Source organism: Stylophora pistillata, chromosome 1 (assembly GCF_964205215.1).
Source record: "Stylophora pistillata chromosome 1, jaStyPist1.2, whole genome shotgun sequence".
NCBI classification, from domain to species: Eukaryota; Metazoa; Cnidaria; class Anthozoa; order Scleractinia; family Pocilloporidae; genus Stylophora; species Stylophora pistillata.
The window spans coordinates 9,905,608-9,922,709 of NC_142519.1; the positions used below are offsets into that span (position 1 = coordinate 9,905,608).

A 17,102-nucleotide genomic window follows, 5' to 3' on the forward strand; every position below is an offset into this window, starting at 1 on the left:
ATCAGGGGAGGTGAGGGGATAGAGTAATTTCAAGCGCCATGTCCTTGGCTCTCCACCTATCCTTTATTTCAAGAATTATACGATTATTTACGTGTCATATTACGGCTAAGTACTATTTTACAATGTTGGGCGTGAAATTAAACTCAAAAGAGAAAATGTTCTAAAATTTCCTAGGGTCTGGTAGGTTGGGTAGTTGAGAGGAAAGTAAAGTGTAACTTGTGTTGGAGGTGTCGTTCTTTAGTGTTCCATTCATATCCTTAGAAAGCCGTAAATTACTGCTTCAGAAGGCTAAGTAACTCTTCAAAATGTCCAGTGAATATTCCATTCAAGACCTGATCGCTAAAAAGAGAGATGGTGATGAACTAAGCGAGCAGGAAATAAATCATTTCGTAGAAGCGTCCTACTCTTCGAATGGTGCGTCCGATAGCCAGATCGGTGCAATGCTCATGGCTATGTACTTAAAGGGACTGAACCGCGAAGAAACGGTGAGCCTTACAAAAGCGATGCTTTCGTCGGGCAGTTCCCTGACGTGGCCCGAAGAGTGGCAAGGAAGCGTGGCAGATAAGCATTCAACAGGAGGAGTGGGTGATAAAGTGAGTCTAGCGCTCGCACCCGCCTTGGCTGCTTGTGGGGTTAAAGTGCCGATGATTTCTGGTCGAAGCCTCGGTCATACTGGTATGCTCTACTCTCTATTGATTTTAAAGTGATGTTTTAATTTCAAGATACATCACGGTAGACTTCATCCACGTTTGTTTCATCCACGTTTGTTTATATTTACATTTAATCAAATATCAAACCTCCAACCGCAAACAAGATACTTGTAACCGAATGCCATCAACGCATCAGTGATTTAGACATATAATTAGCAAGAATAACTATGTAACTGCGCGGGTTTTTTTCAGTTTGAACTTTGCAGTGTAGCTCACGTACCGATATTTTTTGGCTTCACTATTATTACGCCCCCTTTTAATAGCGTTGCATACTATTTCTAAAGAAGATATTTATTTCGGAGAGGTGAATAATAAGGATGGGCCAATACCGATACCAAATATTTGATACCGGCGATTCCGAGGTCAGATCAGCAAATATCGATACTAGCGAAAAGTATCAGTGCTTTCGATACTGCAAGTGACGTCCCCGCGCTTTGTCTCACGCCAGGCGACCAACCGCTGCCAAGGAGCCGAAAAGACTCTGGGCTCGAGATTTGGCAGTGACCACCGCAGTATACCAGTCTTGTGGCTTGTGAGCGCTACAAGAGTGAACTCTTTGACGACCATGAGTTTCGATTTTAGTACGTTGTTAATCTAATTTTAAATTTTTGACTGTCTTATTGACTCTTCTATAGGATACTGAACATCTGCATAACTTGAATAGTGCAAGATAACCCTTTATGTTGTCAATCAAATCATATGACTTACCATAAAGCTCAATGACGTCACAGTATCGGTATCGATATCGATATCAAAGAAAAATGTTAGTATAGTACTTTGTATTGTATCAATTTGGAAAAATGGTATCAGCCCATCCTTAGTGAATAAATATTCATGTGGGGGAGTGAACAAGGTGGGACAAATTCCAGGGGGGTACTGTATCACATGGCTCACTTGTGGAAATACAATTTTGCACTCTTTTTTGCACTTTTTAAGGGAATATTATTTTCCAGTAATCATTTAGAAACAGGCAGTAGTTTCAGCAATATTAGTAATTTCTGTAAAATATGATCTTAGCCAATAAGGGTGAACTTCATCAGTTCAAAAATTCTTGGCAGTTACATTTCACCCTCCTTGTCCTCAAAGGTTTTGCCCAACATTCACATGTTTGACTTAAAAGATACATCATACTCAGAATTTTAAGTGGGATAATTCATGACTGGCTGATCACTTCACCCTTACATCAAGCCCCTCTTTATATCTCCTTTAGGAGGAACTTTAGACAAATTAGAGTCAATACCAGGATTTCAAGTGAATCTAGATTCTAAGCAGGTGTGTGATGTGCTGGCAAAAGTTGGCTGCTGTATTGTGGGACAGACGGAGTCACTGGTTCCTGCTGATCGCGTTTTGTACCGTATAAGGGATGTTACAGCTACAGTGTCATCAATACCTCTGATATCAAGTTCTATCATCTCAAAGAAAGCTGCTGGTATGCAAAAGATCTGGTTTACACTTTTATTATCCAACTACACCTAGACGAGTACAAATAACGCCATAGACGAGTACAAATATCACGCGGTATTTGTACTCCTCTCTAGTAGTACCGGTTAAACAGGTTTTCTCGCATCGCGCAAGTGAAGAATTGGATTGTAGGTACGAAAAAAAAAAAAAGTGGCAGACAATTTGAATCATTTTTCCGACGACTAAGAGTCAGAATGGCTGGCAAATATAGGTCCAATTTCATTAGATGAATCAAACGAAGAAAAAGAGCTTGATGACCAGAAAATTTCTTCATCTTATGAAGAAAATAGAAACAGCGACACAACAATGCGCCAATTCCATTCCGCTTCGCATACTTCTGTCACGCACTCCCCGTAAATAAATATCCACGAAATTCGCCTGCACTGAAATAACAGTTTGGCGTGTTGGATAATAAATAACTTATTAGACATATTGTTGTATAGTATCGCTGAGTATTTTTACTTGTTATTTGTATTTTGACTCGCCCTATGGGCTCGTCAAAATACGGCACAACTCGTAAAAATACTCAGCGATACTACACAACAAAATGTCTAATTAACAATTATTCCACAAGTGCGCGTTGGATATGAGATGATAGATAGCCAACGAGGCGCATAGTGCCAAGTCGGCTATAATCATCTCATATCCAACAAGAGCGAGTGGAATAATTGTTTTATTAAAAATGTCAAATTAAGTTATTAAATTTTATTAAATTTTTAGCTCCCTTTTAATTTTAAGCTGACATGTACGCTTGCCATATTTGTAGATTATGGTATATTGGCTGATATACCATAATGGCTAAGCCAATAAAAAGTCTTGAATTGCATTATCCAATGATCTAGTTTTTAATAATCAGATACATTTATTAGAAATCTTTTACCATTCATAGAACTTATTTCTCTCTCACCAAGAATTTGTTCTCTTGATCACTCTTTGGAAGATAAGTCAGACTTTGGCATTGCATGATAATTCATGATATCATGGTCAACCTCTTCCAATTATTATTCTTTACCATTTATTTAGTAATATCAAATTTACTTCTCTTTTTGCCATCTCCTATCAGAAAACCCATCAGCCCTTGTACTGGATGTAAAAGTTGGCAAAGCAGCATTTACAGTCACAAAGGAGAAGGCTCAGGTTCTTGCCCAGACTATGGTTGGTATATGCCTTGGTTTAAGCATCAAGGCAGTTGCTCTGATCACCACCATGGATGCACCATTGGGAAAAACTATAGGTAACAGCGTGGAGGTTGCAGAAGCAATCAGCTGTCTGAATGGAAAGGGACCTGAAGATTTGAAAGAACTTGTGTGTGAACAAGGCAAGTATGGTGGTTGGCTGATATAGTGCAGCAGTTTGTGTTGGGAGTCTTTGACCTGTTGTCACAAAAGGCTTAGTTTCTTAAGGTTCTCACCCTTGTTCCGGAGATTTTTCTCCAGGGTTCCTTGATCAGTTCTCCTCCTTCCACCAAAACCCAACTGAACCTGATGCCAGAAAAAATGGACAAAACGAAGGCCTTGCAATGGATTTGAAACTGCTAAAATCGTATTTGTTCATAGCAACTGAAATATAAATGAATGGTTTTAGGTAAAGCTTTCTTGGCAACTCCCCATTAGCCTTCATAAAATTTTATAAATGTCACTCTTATCTTTTCAATTTCATTGGATTTTGTATAATTAATAATTTGATTTCCTTCAGGTGGTTACATACTTGAAGCACTAAACAAAGCAGAATCACAGAAAACTGGCTTAAAACTCATTGCAGATGCACTGGAAAATGGAAAAGCTCTTCAAAAATTCTGTGACATGCTGAAAGCACAAGGAGTCTCACCAGATCTGGCTCAAAATCTGTGTACCCCAGGTGCAGATCTCTTCAGCATCTTACCCCTTTCTTCCCAAAAGCTTGAGCTTGTTGTGGACAAGAGTGGAATTGTAACTGGTATTGATGCTCTTGTCCTTGCAAAAGTGGGTCACAAGCTTGGTGCAGGGAGAAGTGATGTGGGTGATAAAGTTGATCATGGAGTTGGGTTTGTCCTTGATGTGCGCATAGGTCAATTTGTTAATAAAGGTGATAGATGGGTGAGTGTGTACCACAATGGCAACCTTGCTGATTCTCAGATAGCTGACTTGAAGAGTGCTTTGAAGATTGAAGAAAATGGTGGCACCGCAGATCTACCCATAGCTTCAAGAATCGTTGATGTCATTGACAGCCGAAGACGAAGTTCAATTTTTGTATGTCAGTGAATCAGAAAAAATTGTATACTCAGTCCAGTATACTTACAAGTCACTTCATCACAAATTAAATGAAGGTTTACTTTTTCTTCTTTTTGGGAAGTTGTACATGATGTCAAGACATTCATAAAAAAATTGTTCATAAATTTACCCTTTCACTCCCAGGGGTGACCAAGCAAGGATTTTCCTCTCATAACATTCATACATTTTAAAGCAGAAAAGTGATGAAAAGTGGAAAAATTATTAACACAAAGGATATTGTGTGATTGATCACTGAATTCTCTGATCTCAAATTAAAGGTGATGAGTGATAAATAGTGAGGGTAATTAATTTTTAGATCTTTGGAGTAAAAATGGCTAACTTTTTCTTTGTAGAAAATTGTCAAAAAATTATTCATTTGTGCTTAAGTGTTCCGAATAGTATCTTGGTAAATATGTGTATTTTTCAGTCTACTGAAATAGCTTCATTGATCATCAGCATTCACACAATTTTGCAGTATAAGAGAAATACACGGGTTCATCTCTCCTTAAAGCGTCTGTCAAATAGATAGTCAAAATGCCAGAAAATTGAAGCTAGTGCTTTAAAAAAAGCTACTGACTTGAACAGTTCAAAGTATTTCACATTAGGTTAAACACTTTTCTAAAAATACTCAAGAAACAAATTTAATAATGAATAAAGTGCAACCATCAGTGTTTAGATACTGGTATACATATCTTTCTGTAAGGTATTTTGAAAGAGTTCCTTCACTCCTTGTCTGATCTTAAATTATGAGTGATGTTTGCTTTAACTTGGAACCTAACTCATTAATAAGGAGCAAATTTTTACTTGTTTAATTACATAAAAATTAAATGCAGAGTAATATATGGGGTAAACATAATCACAATCTTTATGCAAATCAATTTCCTTCCCAAACATTAATTTTTCAAGCTCATTTTTGGTTTATAATCTAAGTGATACTTCTATTGGTAAGTATTGTAATTATAAACTATTGCAATAGTTGGGCATATTATTTGCTTTAGGATGGGAGTGTGACAATCTAATAAAGTTGAAATACAAGCTCTATGAAAATCAAACCAATGATAAAGTTTATAATCTGAGAAAAACTTGATGGAAGATCAGGAACAGCATGGAACAATGCTTCAACAACCAAACATTTATGGGTATTTTCTCTCGAAAAACAGTTTTTACCATCACTGATCAAGTACTCCTTTGAGCAAAAAAGACGAGTACACAATTTTAAAATTACAGCATCTTTATTTGAAAGTTGCCATTAAGACACCAGGGGTTACAGTCAAAACAACAAAACTTTATATTCACAAAAAATAGGCCCAATGCTTGTTAAATCTGGTAATGAACCACACTCCCTTCATGCAGGTGCCATGGCCTTTAGGTCTCTTATGCACTGGCTAACACTTTCCTTTTCCTGTGGGAAGTTCAGAAAATGAATCACATGCCAGTGAAAGTCATTTATATTTTTTCTTGAGTAAAAAGATTTTGGAAGGGTTTGAAACAAGGATAAGCGTGAATACCAGACCCTATCAGTGTGAGGAGTGTTACAGGAGTCACTTGTGAAAAACTGAACCATTAAATTTCATGAAACGAACCATGAATTTCTCCATCATAATTCTTTGCCACATTTCCTTGCTGCTATGGTTCTAAGCACTGATTTTCACAATTGGATTTGGTTAACAACTCTTCATTTCATTCACTGGAAAGGTTGATTTTGTTTAACTGACCCCAGAAACAGTAGTGGCAGATTAAATGTTTTAGGTCAAGCCTTTACCCAGGGCATTCTATCATATGCAAGGAAAGAGTTATGGAACCCAGGGTAGTCAAGGATGATCATAGTCCCATCAAATTTCAATCCAGAGAAAGCAGTTCTCTGTAACAAAGTCAGGCCTGTCCTCTTTGTGGATCTAGGGATTACATTGTAAAGTAGTAAAATTTTTCTACTTTGTAACAATCAGGTAAGAAAGAACAAGACTCGTTAAGGAGAGCATTGAACAAAAGTAAATCATGTTATACCTCTTACAGTGATGAGCCAACACTGCAACCTTTTTGAGCATGATGGCTGAACCAAATGCACTGATCAATGAATTGTAGTCCACCAGTTTACTCAACTGGGAAAAGTTGTTAAAAAAACGTATTTTTAGAACAAAAGTAATCATCTCATTATTCCATACATACCAACTGAGGCGAAATACTCTTCACGACTTCTTTTTCCACCCAGTCAACAATGTGCTGTTGTGCATTCCTTCGCTGGAATGCTTCTATCTCTGCCTGATAATCCTATGCATTGGAAATGAAAACAAAACAAAACAAGTTTTCTCAGTTTCACAAGAAAAACTGTCTATGACATTAAAGGAATTAGCTGATTTGAAGTTTCTAATAACCTGTATCTGCCCCTAAGCTCAAAATATAATCCACTAATCCACATCCAAACAACATTCCACGTGACACTGAATCAAATTTTTTGTTTAACTACCACAACCCTCCTACAAATTTATTAAGCATATAAATTAAGACCTTGAGGGTACCATCCACACTACAATTTTCAAGACCTTCCTTGGGTTGGGCATGGATATGCCCTGAAAGACAACTCAACCACTGTTCAATCTATACCACAGTGTACATGTGCTTCAAAGAAAACATTAGTTCTTCATGTTGGGAGTGGGGTTTGTATGTATTTTTGCACTTGGTCTCAGCAGAATAGAGCTTAGACATTTGGCAACTATCACAATCATCATCTAAAAATTAATTGAGAGACCCATAACAGTGCTCCACTCTCCTCACTCCAAGAAGACAAAAGAAGGGTAATAGCTGTTGGCTATACTCAACAACTAAATTTGCCAAAGAGAGCAATTTCGTTTTTCTTTGACACCAATTTTTCTTCTTTTTTTGGTTTCTTGACACCAAAATAATATTGTATGCATCATAGCATTTCTTGGACAACAGTCTACAATTCATACAAAAACATCACACTAGTGAAGAGTACCAGACGTTTCTTGACTTGTCTAGCTACTTCATGCAGCCTGTTTCGATACTCCAGCTCAAGAGCCATGGCATTGTTTTCCTATTTAATAAATGCAGAAAATAAAAAGCATGTATGAAGGCTGTAAGATAAACAATGAAAGAAACAAGCTTATTCAAAAACCTACTCCTTAGGGGGAACTTAGGCTCTGCAGGTAAGTTTCCTTTCTTTAAGTGCATTTACACAAAAAGACCTAAAATCCTCTGCAACCAACTCAAGTCAAGAGATGAAATCCTATTCATTTTCAATCACAAAAATAAACAATTCAATCAACACAAATAGACAAAAGTATCCGTAAAGTCTACATTGGGGCCTAATATGTGCCTAGTGTAAACAACAAAATTCAACATTTTTTTTTTAAAAAAAAAAACATCTTACCCTCAAAATTTCCACAATATCTGTTCTGGCAGAAATAAAGTGCTCGAACTCCTTAGCCTCTTTTATGTTGTCAATAAAGAATTGCATACGTGCCTCCTTGAATTCATTAAACTTATCTAAGATTCCCTGTGAAAAATTATAGCATATAATTATTGTGACAGTCATATTTTCAGTTTCTTAACCCCAAGTCCACTGTTTTTTAAAGTTCTAGCAAGTAAAAATATTTTGCAACTTGGCTTTAAGGAGAAACAACCACCGGTATACTACCAGTAAACAACAAAATGCTTGGTTTCTAGTTTCAAATTTGTGCATGCAAAATTTAGATCCAAATTTGAAAGCAGACACAGATTAAAATTTCAAATGATCAATTAAGAAATGAATTAGTCACATGTATAAGAAATTTCTATGCTCCACCTTCAACAACCATTAAACAAAGCAGCAGAGCAGCAGAAGTAGTAGTCTAAGGTGGTGTACATATGCCAGTACAAAGCTGTGCTCTAGCAGCGCCCGGTGGCCCCTGGCGCCTTACTATTGCTCTTGGGCGACTCGGAAATTTTAGTTGTTTCATACAAAGCATATGCTGGGCACCCTGGATTTTACAGTTTCAGAGCACTGGGCCCCATTCAATTTTCCTTAGAGCACAGCCTTGCAGTATCTGTATAAACATGACTCACTTGAGAATAACTGTCTAGGAAACTTGCAATTGGCTGAGAAGTATACAAATAGACCACATACATAGTGCCAAACATCACAACAGCAAGAAGAGTCTGAAAAATGAAATTAACATGAATGTCACTGTTCTGTAACAATTTTTTTAAACGTATTTTACCCTCACACACTTCATTTTCATTTCTCACTAGCTAATAGTAAAACCTCTGAAAAAGTGAGTGAACACTTCATTTTGAGCAATTACAAGTTTAAAGCTAGGTTGCTCAAACAAACAGTGTCTCAAATCATGTTTGTCATATCAGTGTAAGAATCCATGGCATCCCTTCATGAAAAAAAAGCCACTACAAAGATGACTTTTGTATATCCAGTATCAGATTACTCTTATACTTTAAGGACGTACTCAGTATGTCCTAACACATAATACTTGTATGAATACTTCCACACATGGTAAAAACAATCAAACTGCAAACAATTTAACTGATGATAAGTTTTTATTGTAAATTTGATCTCTATAGCTCAGAACTGTTTAGAAGATAAAATATATCTTTATAAATAAAGGGAAAAGATTGTAAGCTAGGAACAAATTGAACTAAAATAAAAACAAGAGGGGTATGCTGGATGTAGCATCAGCACCTCATCATGAAGAATGAGTATTTCTTTTGAAAGGATGTAAGTGAGGAATCCACCAGCCAAAAGTTTATGACCTGAAAACAAAGTGCAACAAAAAGAGACCATCAATTACATGTATCTTTCTTCCATATAGTTTTAGCTTTAATCAGACTCGTGATAATGTCAAATCTAGAGCTTGAGAAAAGGGAAACATTGACTGAAGTGAAATGACACTCCGACCCCAAAAGTTTTTCAGTTCGACCTTTAGTTCTCTAAATCAGACTGCCTCTGAGAACAATAAATGCATGTTCTATAAATGATTATAATTTGTATGTCCACTGCATTCTATTGTCTCACCAGTCTCCCCAGTCTTCTCCTTCAATGAACTGCTGACATCTCTATAGAACTGACCAAACTCATGAGGTTTGTCTAGATTAAAAAAAAAAAATCAAAACTTAAATGATTGTTCCCACATTTTAACTTAACATAAACACACATAACTGACTCAATAAAGCTAAAAGAAGAGAGGTGAAAAAACTGTTATTACTACTATAAAAAAAATATCCACACAAGCAAGGAAGTATACATACATATCTGCATTAATGTTCTGCATTTCCATATCAGAGCTGAACATTAACAACTAGGAAACTCAAAGACCCTACTCAACCATCTTAAGATGTTGAAACTGATCTAGAACTGTTATATCACCTCCCATTCATCATTCTAAACTTGTTTCTTGTATATAAATACTTTGAAGCTTTGGCTTTTTGGGCACCTTTACTTCAGCTTTTAAATTTGAATATAATTCAATTTGCTGGATAATCCTTTCTTTGCACAAAACAACAAGAGGTTCTTCATGCCAACACTTGGTAATACGTGTAGTAATGTCTTTGTCCAAATGCTTGAATCCCTTTGCAATACTTGGCTGCATTACAATGTACCAGCTGTTGGCATTAATGTATGTGTATATCCGAGCTAATCTAATGAAATATTCTCATTAATACATTTGTTCAGTTTTAAAAGTCACAGAAACAAAGTGAATAATGCAATATGCCTGTACGACATTACCTTCAGTTTGTTGGGCAGGAACCTGACACATCAATCTTGTAGTTGCAGGCACGCTGAGAATGAATTACAAAAATAATTCAAACTACATTTGGTACTAACAGCTGAATATTGAAAAGCAGAAGGTGAGTGGCATGTTTAAACCCTTGATACATTTCTGATATAAAATAAAAGCTTACCTTGGTTTTGCATGAGCCAAGAGTCTGGCTGCACCACCTAAAAGGCAACATTAAAAATATCATCAACACTGCAACAAATACAGTGATTCACGATCATTCGGTCAATTTTACCTATATATCAACTGTTGTGCCAAAAAAAGAAAAAGAGGCCTTGCACAGCATCCTATTGAGGATACAATGTTTACATTACTGTTAAGATGACGCAAGCAAATGTATTGATATAAAAGTTAATGACCACCAAAGCAACATACTTACTGTAGATCGAGTTAGCGTGCATAAGCAGTTAATTAACAGTTATCCTTTACTGTATAAATTTGATCTCCACGACTATAAAGGCTTGTCAAAAGCAGTTGTAACTTCTTCTAGAGCAACATATAATACATCAGTTTTAGAGGTACAAAGGACAATTTCAATTTTTAATTTTGCGGCCCAATACTTTCTTTAACAGTCTTAGTGCTAGAGATTCTTTGTCTGGTATAAAAAAAAATGAAAAAGCAGTTTAAACAGGACGCAATAAATGAGGCTAAAAATCTTTACAGGAGCATAGCTGACTTAAAGAATAAAGACTTACCAATTCTGGTGGCCAAACGTAACCGAGAAATCATATCAGAGTTTTGCCTTCTTACAAATATGGCCGACCGAGTACGTAAGGCTGCAACGTATGCTGGGAAACTTTTGGTAGCCAAGCCTTCCTAAAACTAGGTCCGCATAGTGTACATATGATGACTAATAATAACCTTTTTACGTAGAGATAATCACATGCTACATCAAGAATAGCTATTAAAAGTATGCAAAAAAAAAAAAAAAATCAGTTCGCTTATTTCTGATCTTAGTTATAGTTAGTTCTGAATTTTTTTTATTTGTACCATTTTGACCCCAACCATTTTGAGAGCAATTTGGCACAATTCGCTTGCCGATAGATCCCAACTAGGCTCTTCACCTTCGTCAGTAAGATTCAAGACCCGATTGACTTTTTTTTTTCTTTAAAATGTCAAGGTATTTAAATATGGTTCAGATGTAATCGTGATGTGAGCGACTCGCAGCAAACCAATATTGAGAAGCTGAATCTGGTATGAATGCTTGTGGTAACATGCGATATACCTTTATCATTTCAGGTTTTTTCTTAGATCATTCTAGTATACATCAAATTCCAAAAGTAGTAGAAAGTGAAAGCTTTTGACGACAGGTTTTACTAATGACCGAAAGCATTATCAGGCTTACACGAGAAACTAAAAAAAAACAATACCCCCGATAGTGCCTTTATCGACGCTTTATTATTTTACAGTGTTGAGTTAACTGTGCATCACTGATCACGGCTGGACAAACTATCCATTTTTATCTTAAAATTAAGATTCAATTATACCCTAAAGACGTTTAAAAAGAGATAGTTTTTAAAGTCGACCACATGATGGTTTCCTGCTGGTTACATTTTCTTTAGAAGTCAAATGAATGCCATAACCCCTGGGATTTGTGTGTTTCAGTTACCTTTGTTTTCTGTACAGTCTATTAGGTGAATTAGGTGTTATTTGTTAGACTCATTATTTTGGTGATACCAAGCGAGAAAAATCCTAAAGCAACCGCTTAGCAACGAGTCACTTATGCTTAAAGAAATCTAGAACACGCCGCTGTATCGACAACGGTGAAATTTTCTTCTTTAGCAAACCAAGAAGGGAAACTATGGTACTTCTATCATAAGACACTCCCTGAAAAGAGGTGAGACTGATGGAATTTAAAATTGAACACACAAGTTCTTGGTTTTATGGAGCCATTAAGAGATTAAGAAGACTAGCGCAGAACAGAAAGATAATCCAAAAATGCTTGTATGGTTTTTTTCAACTTTGATATATTATTTCACACCACTGACGAAGAGGTGAGCCCGGGTAAACAAGTCAAGAAAATTTAGAGGACTCTAAAAATCAGTTGAAACAATTTAATTAGTCATCTGTTTGCATAAATAACAACAAACTTGAGTGAAGTTTCTTGGGTGCCCGGCTCAATCACCTGGGATCTCTGGGGGTATTTAAACGTAAGATCAATGACACTCTTTAAGTCTATTGCACGGCATTCACGGAAAACAGCTTTAGTGTTATAGTATGTAGTTTGAACTTTAAATATCTTAGCGTATGTGATATGTATTTTTATGGGCTGATGAATTGATCGTGTTTAAATAAAGATTACATTACATTACATTACATCTCTTTGCTTCAAATCTATCGAGGACTCAGATTTTGTCGCAAGCCGGTCATTTTCGCCGACAACAAAGAAGGAAAAAAGGCAAGAAAGCCAAAGTGGGTTTTTATGTTGTGAGATACATGAAATTATTATTTACAATGAACTGAGAAAGCAACAACTTGGCTTTATGCAAGACGGGTGAGTGTGCATTATGTATGGGTTTTGGGAGAAATGCGGCGGGGTGGAGGGGGGGTGGCAGTGTGAGCACAAGTTATACACACTCGGAGTGGTGTGTACTTGACAGAAAACCTCTTCCTTTGTTCTTGCCAAGCATACAAGAGAAAAAGATAGTTCTTCAGTTTGTTTCAAGCTTTGGTAGTAAGGAAAAAGTTATAAAAAGCAGAGAGTTGAAAGCAGAAGGAAGAAAGATAGATTTGAAGCAAAGAGATGTAATGTAATGTAATGTGATGTAATGCAATGTAATGTAATCTTTATTTAAACACGATCAATTCATCAGCCCATAAAAATACACATCATATCTTATAGTTCACCACTAAGTTTTCTCCGGTTCTTATTGGTTTAAATCGATCACGTGACGCGCTAGTGTTCATCCGTGGAGAGACACTATCAGCCCATAGTGCCCGCCCGCGGAAAATACCCGGATGGATAGAGCCCGTCCGCGGAAAATACCTGGATTGATAGTACTCATCCGTGAAAAGTTTTGAATAGTTTGACGGCCGCGAAGTTAGGCAAATCGCAAAAACAGTGACTTTTTAATTCTGACAGGTATAACGTATTATTTAGCCAATGTACGGTTGCGAATTATTGACATTTGTGACAAGCTGTAGGTGCGGAAGAAAATTTAGTGGTGAACAATAAAAACTCTAGAGTGTTTATGTCTCGGAACTATCGATCTGATAGTTGCCCCTTGCAAATTGATGTTCTTAAAACTAGCATAGTTGCCCTCGAAGCTTCGCTTCTCGGGCAAATATTTGTTTTAAGAACATCAAATTTCCGCGGGGCAACTATCAGCCGATAGCTCCTCGACAGAAACAATCTATTGTTTAAATAGAAAGCAGAGAGTTGTTGTCGATGGTCATAGTACTGAATATGTTTCTATAAATAGGGGTGTTCCTCGAGCTACAGTCCTGGGGCCGGTCTTATTTTCTATTTTTCTTAACGATATCAAAGTTGATAATACTAATAAGAATCTTCTAGTTAAATTTGCTGATGATATAACTATTAGTTTACCAATCGAGGCAATGCAAATTTAGGCTTAGATGAATCCGAAACGGAAGTCCTATCCTTTATTGAATGGTCCGAGAAGAACTGCATGAAAGTCAACTTAACGAAAACATGGGAACTTCTTTTACGAGGAAAGACTTCCAAGACGCCTCCTGAACCCCTCGAGATCATAGGGAGGAGAGAAAAACTGAAACTATTGGGTGTTACCTTTGAGCAAGTCCCAGTTAATTGGGACATTCATATTGATTATCTACTTAGTAAGGCTAGCAGTAGGTTGTATATTTTAAGAATATGTAAATATTATGGCCACTCTATTGAGAATTTGTACTTACTTTTTCAAAGTTTGATTCTTTCAATTTTTACATATGCTATTGAAGTCTGGGGGTGTGCTTTTTATAGTAAATATTTAAGTAGAATTGATAAGCTCTTTGCCAGGTGTTATAAGCTGCGTTACTGCTTAAAGCAGCACAGTATCTTGGATATCCGTTGTAATAGAGATGAGAAATTATGGCAAAGGATCTCTTCCACCAACACTGCGTTGAGCGATCTCTTACCTCCCCAGAGAACACGGCAGTTGAGAACTAGGTTGCATAATTATACTTTACCTAAGGTTCAGACAAGCCGTTTTAAGTCAGTTTTTATTAATAGATGTCTTTTCAATAGTAATTAATACCTTTTCTGTTTCCTTATTCATTCTATTCATGTTAATTGTTGCACGTCTGTTTGCACAATAGTTCTTAATAAAGACCTTTATTATTAGTTATATCGGTTGACAAAGCCACAGAGCTCACATTTTAAATTTTCGGTGGATAAAATTAGTGTTTATCCTGTGTGATCTAGATATTTCAGTCACTGATGTGAGACTGATCATGACTCACGAACAAGCTGTATCTACAGTGTATACCCTCATCTGAAAAGGGATAGTATTTCACAATTGAATGAAATAACTCATACGTTGATCTGCGGATGAAAAAAACGAAATGAAACGATCCTCGCGAGTGAGGAAAATGAAGAAATTGCAGAAAATAAGCTTGAAAAGATTCAAGCCTCGACAAGATTGAATCCTCTTAAAGACTCTTAATGTCGTGCGGCTTTTAGCTCACTTGATAGCAGAGCTCAACTAGTAAGCTGGGAGCATAGTTAATTGCTATGCTGGGAGGGACGATTGGAGTCTCGTTGGACCTGAATTTAATCATAAGGCCTCTCTTTGCAATTCCTTTTATTTAAGCTCACTTGCGAGGATCGTTTCTTTCAGGGAAAGAACTTCCTTTAATAGTTTGGAAGACCTGGGCGTGTCTTAAAAAGCTATTTTTCTCTCAAACAAACGCTTTGCCTCTTTCTACAGGTACGTAGAAGCAGGATTTAATGACGACAGAGGAGAATTAATATTATTGAGAGATGAAATCGTACAATGACGGCTCGACGAAGCATCTTCCTGGAATACCAACTGGCAAACCAAAACTGCGCCACAACAGCTGGGCAAAACTGCTCACTCAAAATAAATCTAAAGTATGGGAAGAAAGGAATGCAATACTCCCCGAATTACAGGTGAATTGTAAACCTGTCCGTTTGAAAGTTAAACGAACGAGACAATTCAGTTATGATCCTGTTGAAAAGTTTGAGAAATTTTTTAAACAGAACGGTGCAGAGACGGGCAATCTTGAATTGCAACAGGGAGAAGATAGTGAAATAGAGGAGGAATTGTTTGGTCGCATTTTAGATGAGGGTGGTGCCATGGAAGGACTTACTACAAACAATACCGTTAATCAGACTCAAGACAGTGAACTTCAGATTCCAAAGCTTTCCAACAAAGATGAAAAAGGCGGCAAACTTAACCATCTACCATCTCTAACAACTACTTCACCCAAAAAAGTTGAGAAGACGCCGGGTGAAGAGGTTTACCTTGGTAGACAGTCTAGAGTCAAGAAAGACTCTCTTCCAAGTAAAACAAAAGGTGACATTGATTGGCAAAATATTTTTGTGAACGGTGGATTTCGACCATGCGAGTCGCGCGATTTACCAACGAGAGGTGAACTGAATTTATTGAAATACAAAACGTGGGATAATGAAGGCCCTGTATACTGCATCGCAAAGTGCGCGAAGTACTTCGGCCTTGAAAGCGAGATAAGCAAATGAAAGATGGTTCCTGAGGAAGAAGAACTACAAAAACGTTACACCAGTTTCTCTCCCACCCACAAATTTTATCCTCTTCGTGTTCTACACCACCGCGAGAGTTTTCCACCTTTACAGAACTCTCCAGAGACACTGGCGTATTCCCCAGAGAATCCTAGCAAGTGGTATCACTCGTGCAACTTGTGCACGGTTCCCCCGGTAACGCCTGCGTCATCAATGTTCAGATCCTCACCCTTTGGGTGGAGTCCATTATCTCGTAAGGAAAGAAAAAATACTCTTGGCGAACTGGCAGAGGTGTCAGTCGCTGGACAGATAACAGACGAAGGGATTGGTTCACTAACTGAGAGCGAGCTGGAATTTTGAGCAAAGATCTTTCCTTCCTCAAACGATCTAATGAACGCAAAGAAACCATTCGTCATGCTATTACCCTCACTTTCAAAACGAGGCCTAGTCCATCTGCAAACCTCGTTATAGAAAAGAGAGCATTTTACCGTTGAAATCGGCGACGGTTTGATTTTAACAAAGTATTAACACTTTCTTAGCTGGAAATGAATTGCTGTATGTTTGTATACTAATAATGCACATTGTATGTATTGAACCCGAAAACAAGTTCACACTGTTTCAAATTTTAATATCATAGATATATATTTAACAATTATTCCACGAGCGCGCGTTGGATATGAGATGATAGATAGCCAACGAGGCGCGTAGCGCCGAGTTGGCTATAATCATCTCATATCCAACAAGCGCGAGTGGAATAATTGTTTTATTAAAAACACCCCCAAGAAATTATTATTTTGTAAGAAGAAACTGGATTTTTTAGCTCCCTTTTGATTTTAAGCTGACACGTACGCTTACCATATTTGTAGAGTATGGTATATTGGCTGATATACCATAATGGCTAAGCCAATAAAAAGTCTTGAATTGCATTATCCAATGATCCAGTTTTTAATAAATATATATCTACAAGGAGTCAAATAATAGAAACAGGTAGAAAAATTTATTAGCGAGCTGTTTTCTTATTTTTTTTTTTTTCAACTAAATCTCAAGTTATAAACCTTAATTTTGCCTTTTTTTAAAATTTCTGCACTGGATGTGAATTAAAGTGCGTGAATGAATCTATTTGAATATAGTATCTATTTCTTCAGATACATGCACTTGTCGTATTTTTTTTGTATTTATTTTTTTTTATCAGTATAAAAAAGCATCAAATAAGTGATGG

The 17,102-nt window shown here is 36.8% G+C and overlaps 2 protein-coding genes and 1 pseudogene across 3 annotated transcripts; 2 read left to right on the forward strand and 1 right to left on the reverse strand.

Moving 5' to 3' along the window:
- Positions 1 to 61: 61 nt before the first annotated feature.
- Positions 62 to 5,472, forward strand: LOC111322004 (thymidine phosphorylase). The gene is made up of 4 exons (XM_022925033.2): positions 62 to 675; positions 1,921 to 2,139; positions 3,235 to 3,489; positions 3,867 to 5,472. The coding sequence occupies exons 1-4, from the start codon at positions 306 to 308 to the stop codon at positions 4,409 to 4,411; spliced, it is 1,389 nt and encodes a 462-aa protein (XP_022780768.2). The 5' UTR covers positions 62 to 305; the 3' UTR covers positions 4,412 to 5,472.
- Positions 5,473 to 5,633: 161 nt separating this feature from the next.
- LOC111322005 (ATP synthase peripheral stalk subunit b, mitochondrial) lies at positions 5,634 to 11,025 on the reverse strand. Its single transcript, XM_022925034.2, has 10 exons — positions 10,902 to 11,025; positions 10,331 to 10,367; positions 10,155 to 10,207; positions 9,444 to 9,515; positions 9,111 to 9,181; positions 8,483 to 8,575; positions 7,809 to 7,934; positions 7,395 to 7,472; positions 6,587 to 6,688; positions 5,634 to 5,822 (listed from the first exon to the last, which is right to left on the reverse strand). Exons 1-10 carry the CDS (start codon positions 10,933 to 10,935, stop codon positions 5,766 to 5,768), a joined length of 723 nt encoding a protein of 240 aa, XP_022780769.1. The 5' UTR covers positions 10,936 to 11,025; the 3' UTR covers positions 5,634 to 5,765.
- An 858-nt stretch (positions 11,026 to 11,883) lies between these two features.
- Positions 11,884 to 17,031, forward strand: LOC148741165 (uncharacterized; annotated as a pseudogene). Its single transcript, XR_015992303.1, has 2 exons — positions 11,884 to 12,043; positions 15,093 to 17,031. The product of XR_015992303.1 is annotated as an uncharacterized LOC148741165 (transcript).
- The last annotated feature ends 71 nt before the right edge of the window (positions 17,032 to 17,102 follow it).

Bases quoted from the DNA above. Each gene is read 5' to 3' on its own strand.
- LOC111322005 (XM_022925034.2), bottom strand. From the start codon at position 10,935: ATGATTTCTCGGTTACGTTTGGCCACCAGAATTG. The intron at 10,208-10,330 runs GTAAGCTTTTAT...ATTCATTCTCAG, and splicing joins TTGGCTCATGCAAAACCAAG to CGTGCCTGCAACTACAAGAT. The intron at 7,935-8,482 runs GTGAGTCATGTT...AATTTTTCACAG, and splicing joins TCCTAGACAGTTATTCTCAA to GGAATCTTAGATAAGTTTAA.
- LOC111322004 (XM_022925033.2), top strand. From the start codon at position 306: ATGTCCAGTGAATATTCCATTCAAGACCTGATCGCTAAAAAGAGAGAT. The intron at 676-1,920 runs GTATGCTCTACT...TATCTCCTTTAG, and splicing joins TCGAAGCCTCGGTCATACTG to GAGGAACTTTAGACAAATTA. The intron at 2,140-3,234 runs GTATGCAAAAGA...ATCTCCTATCAG, and splicing joins CATCTCAAAGAAAGCTGCTG to AAAACCCATCAGCCCTTGTA.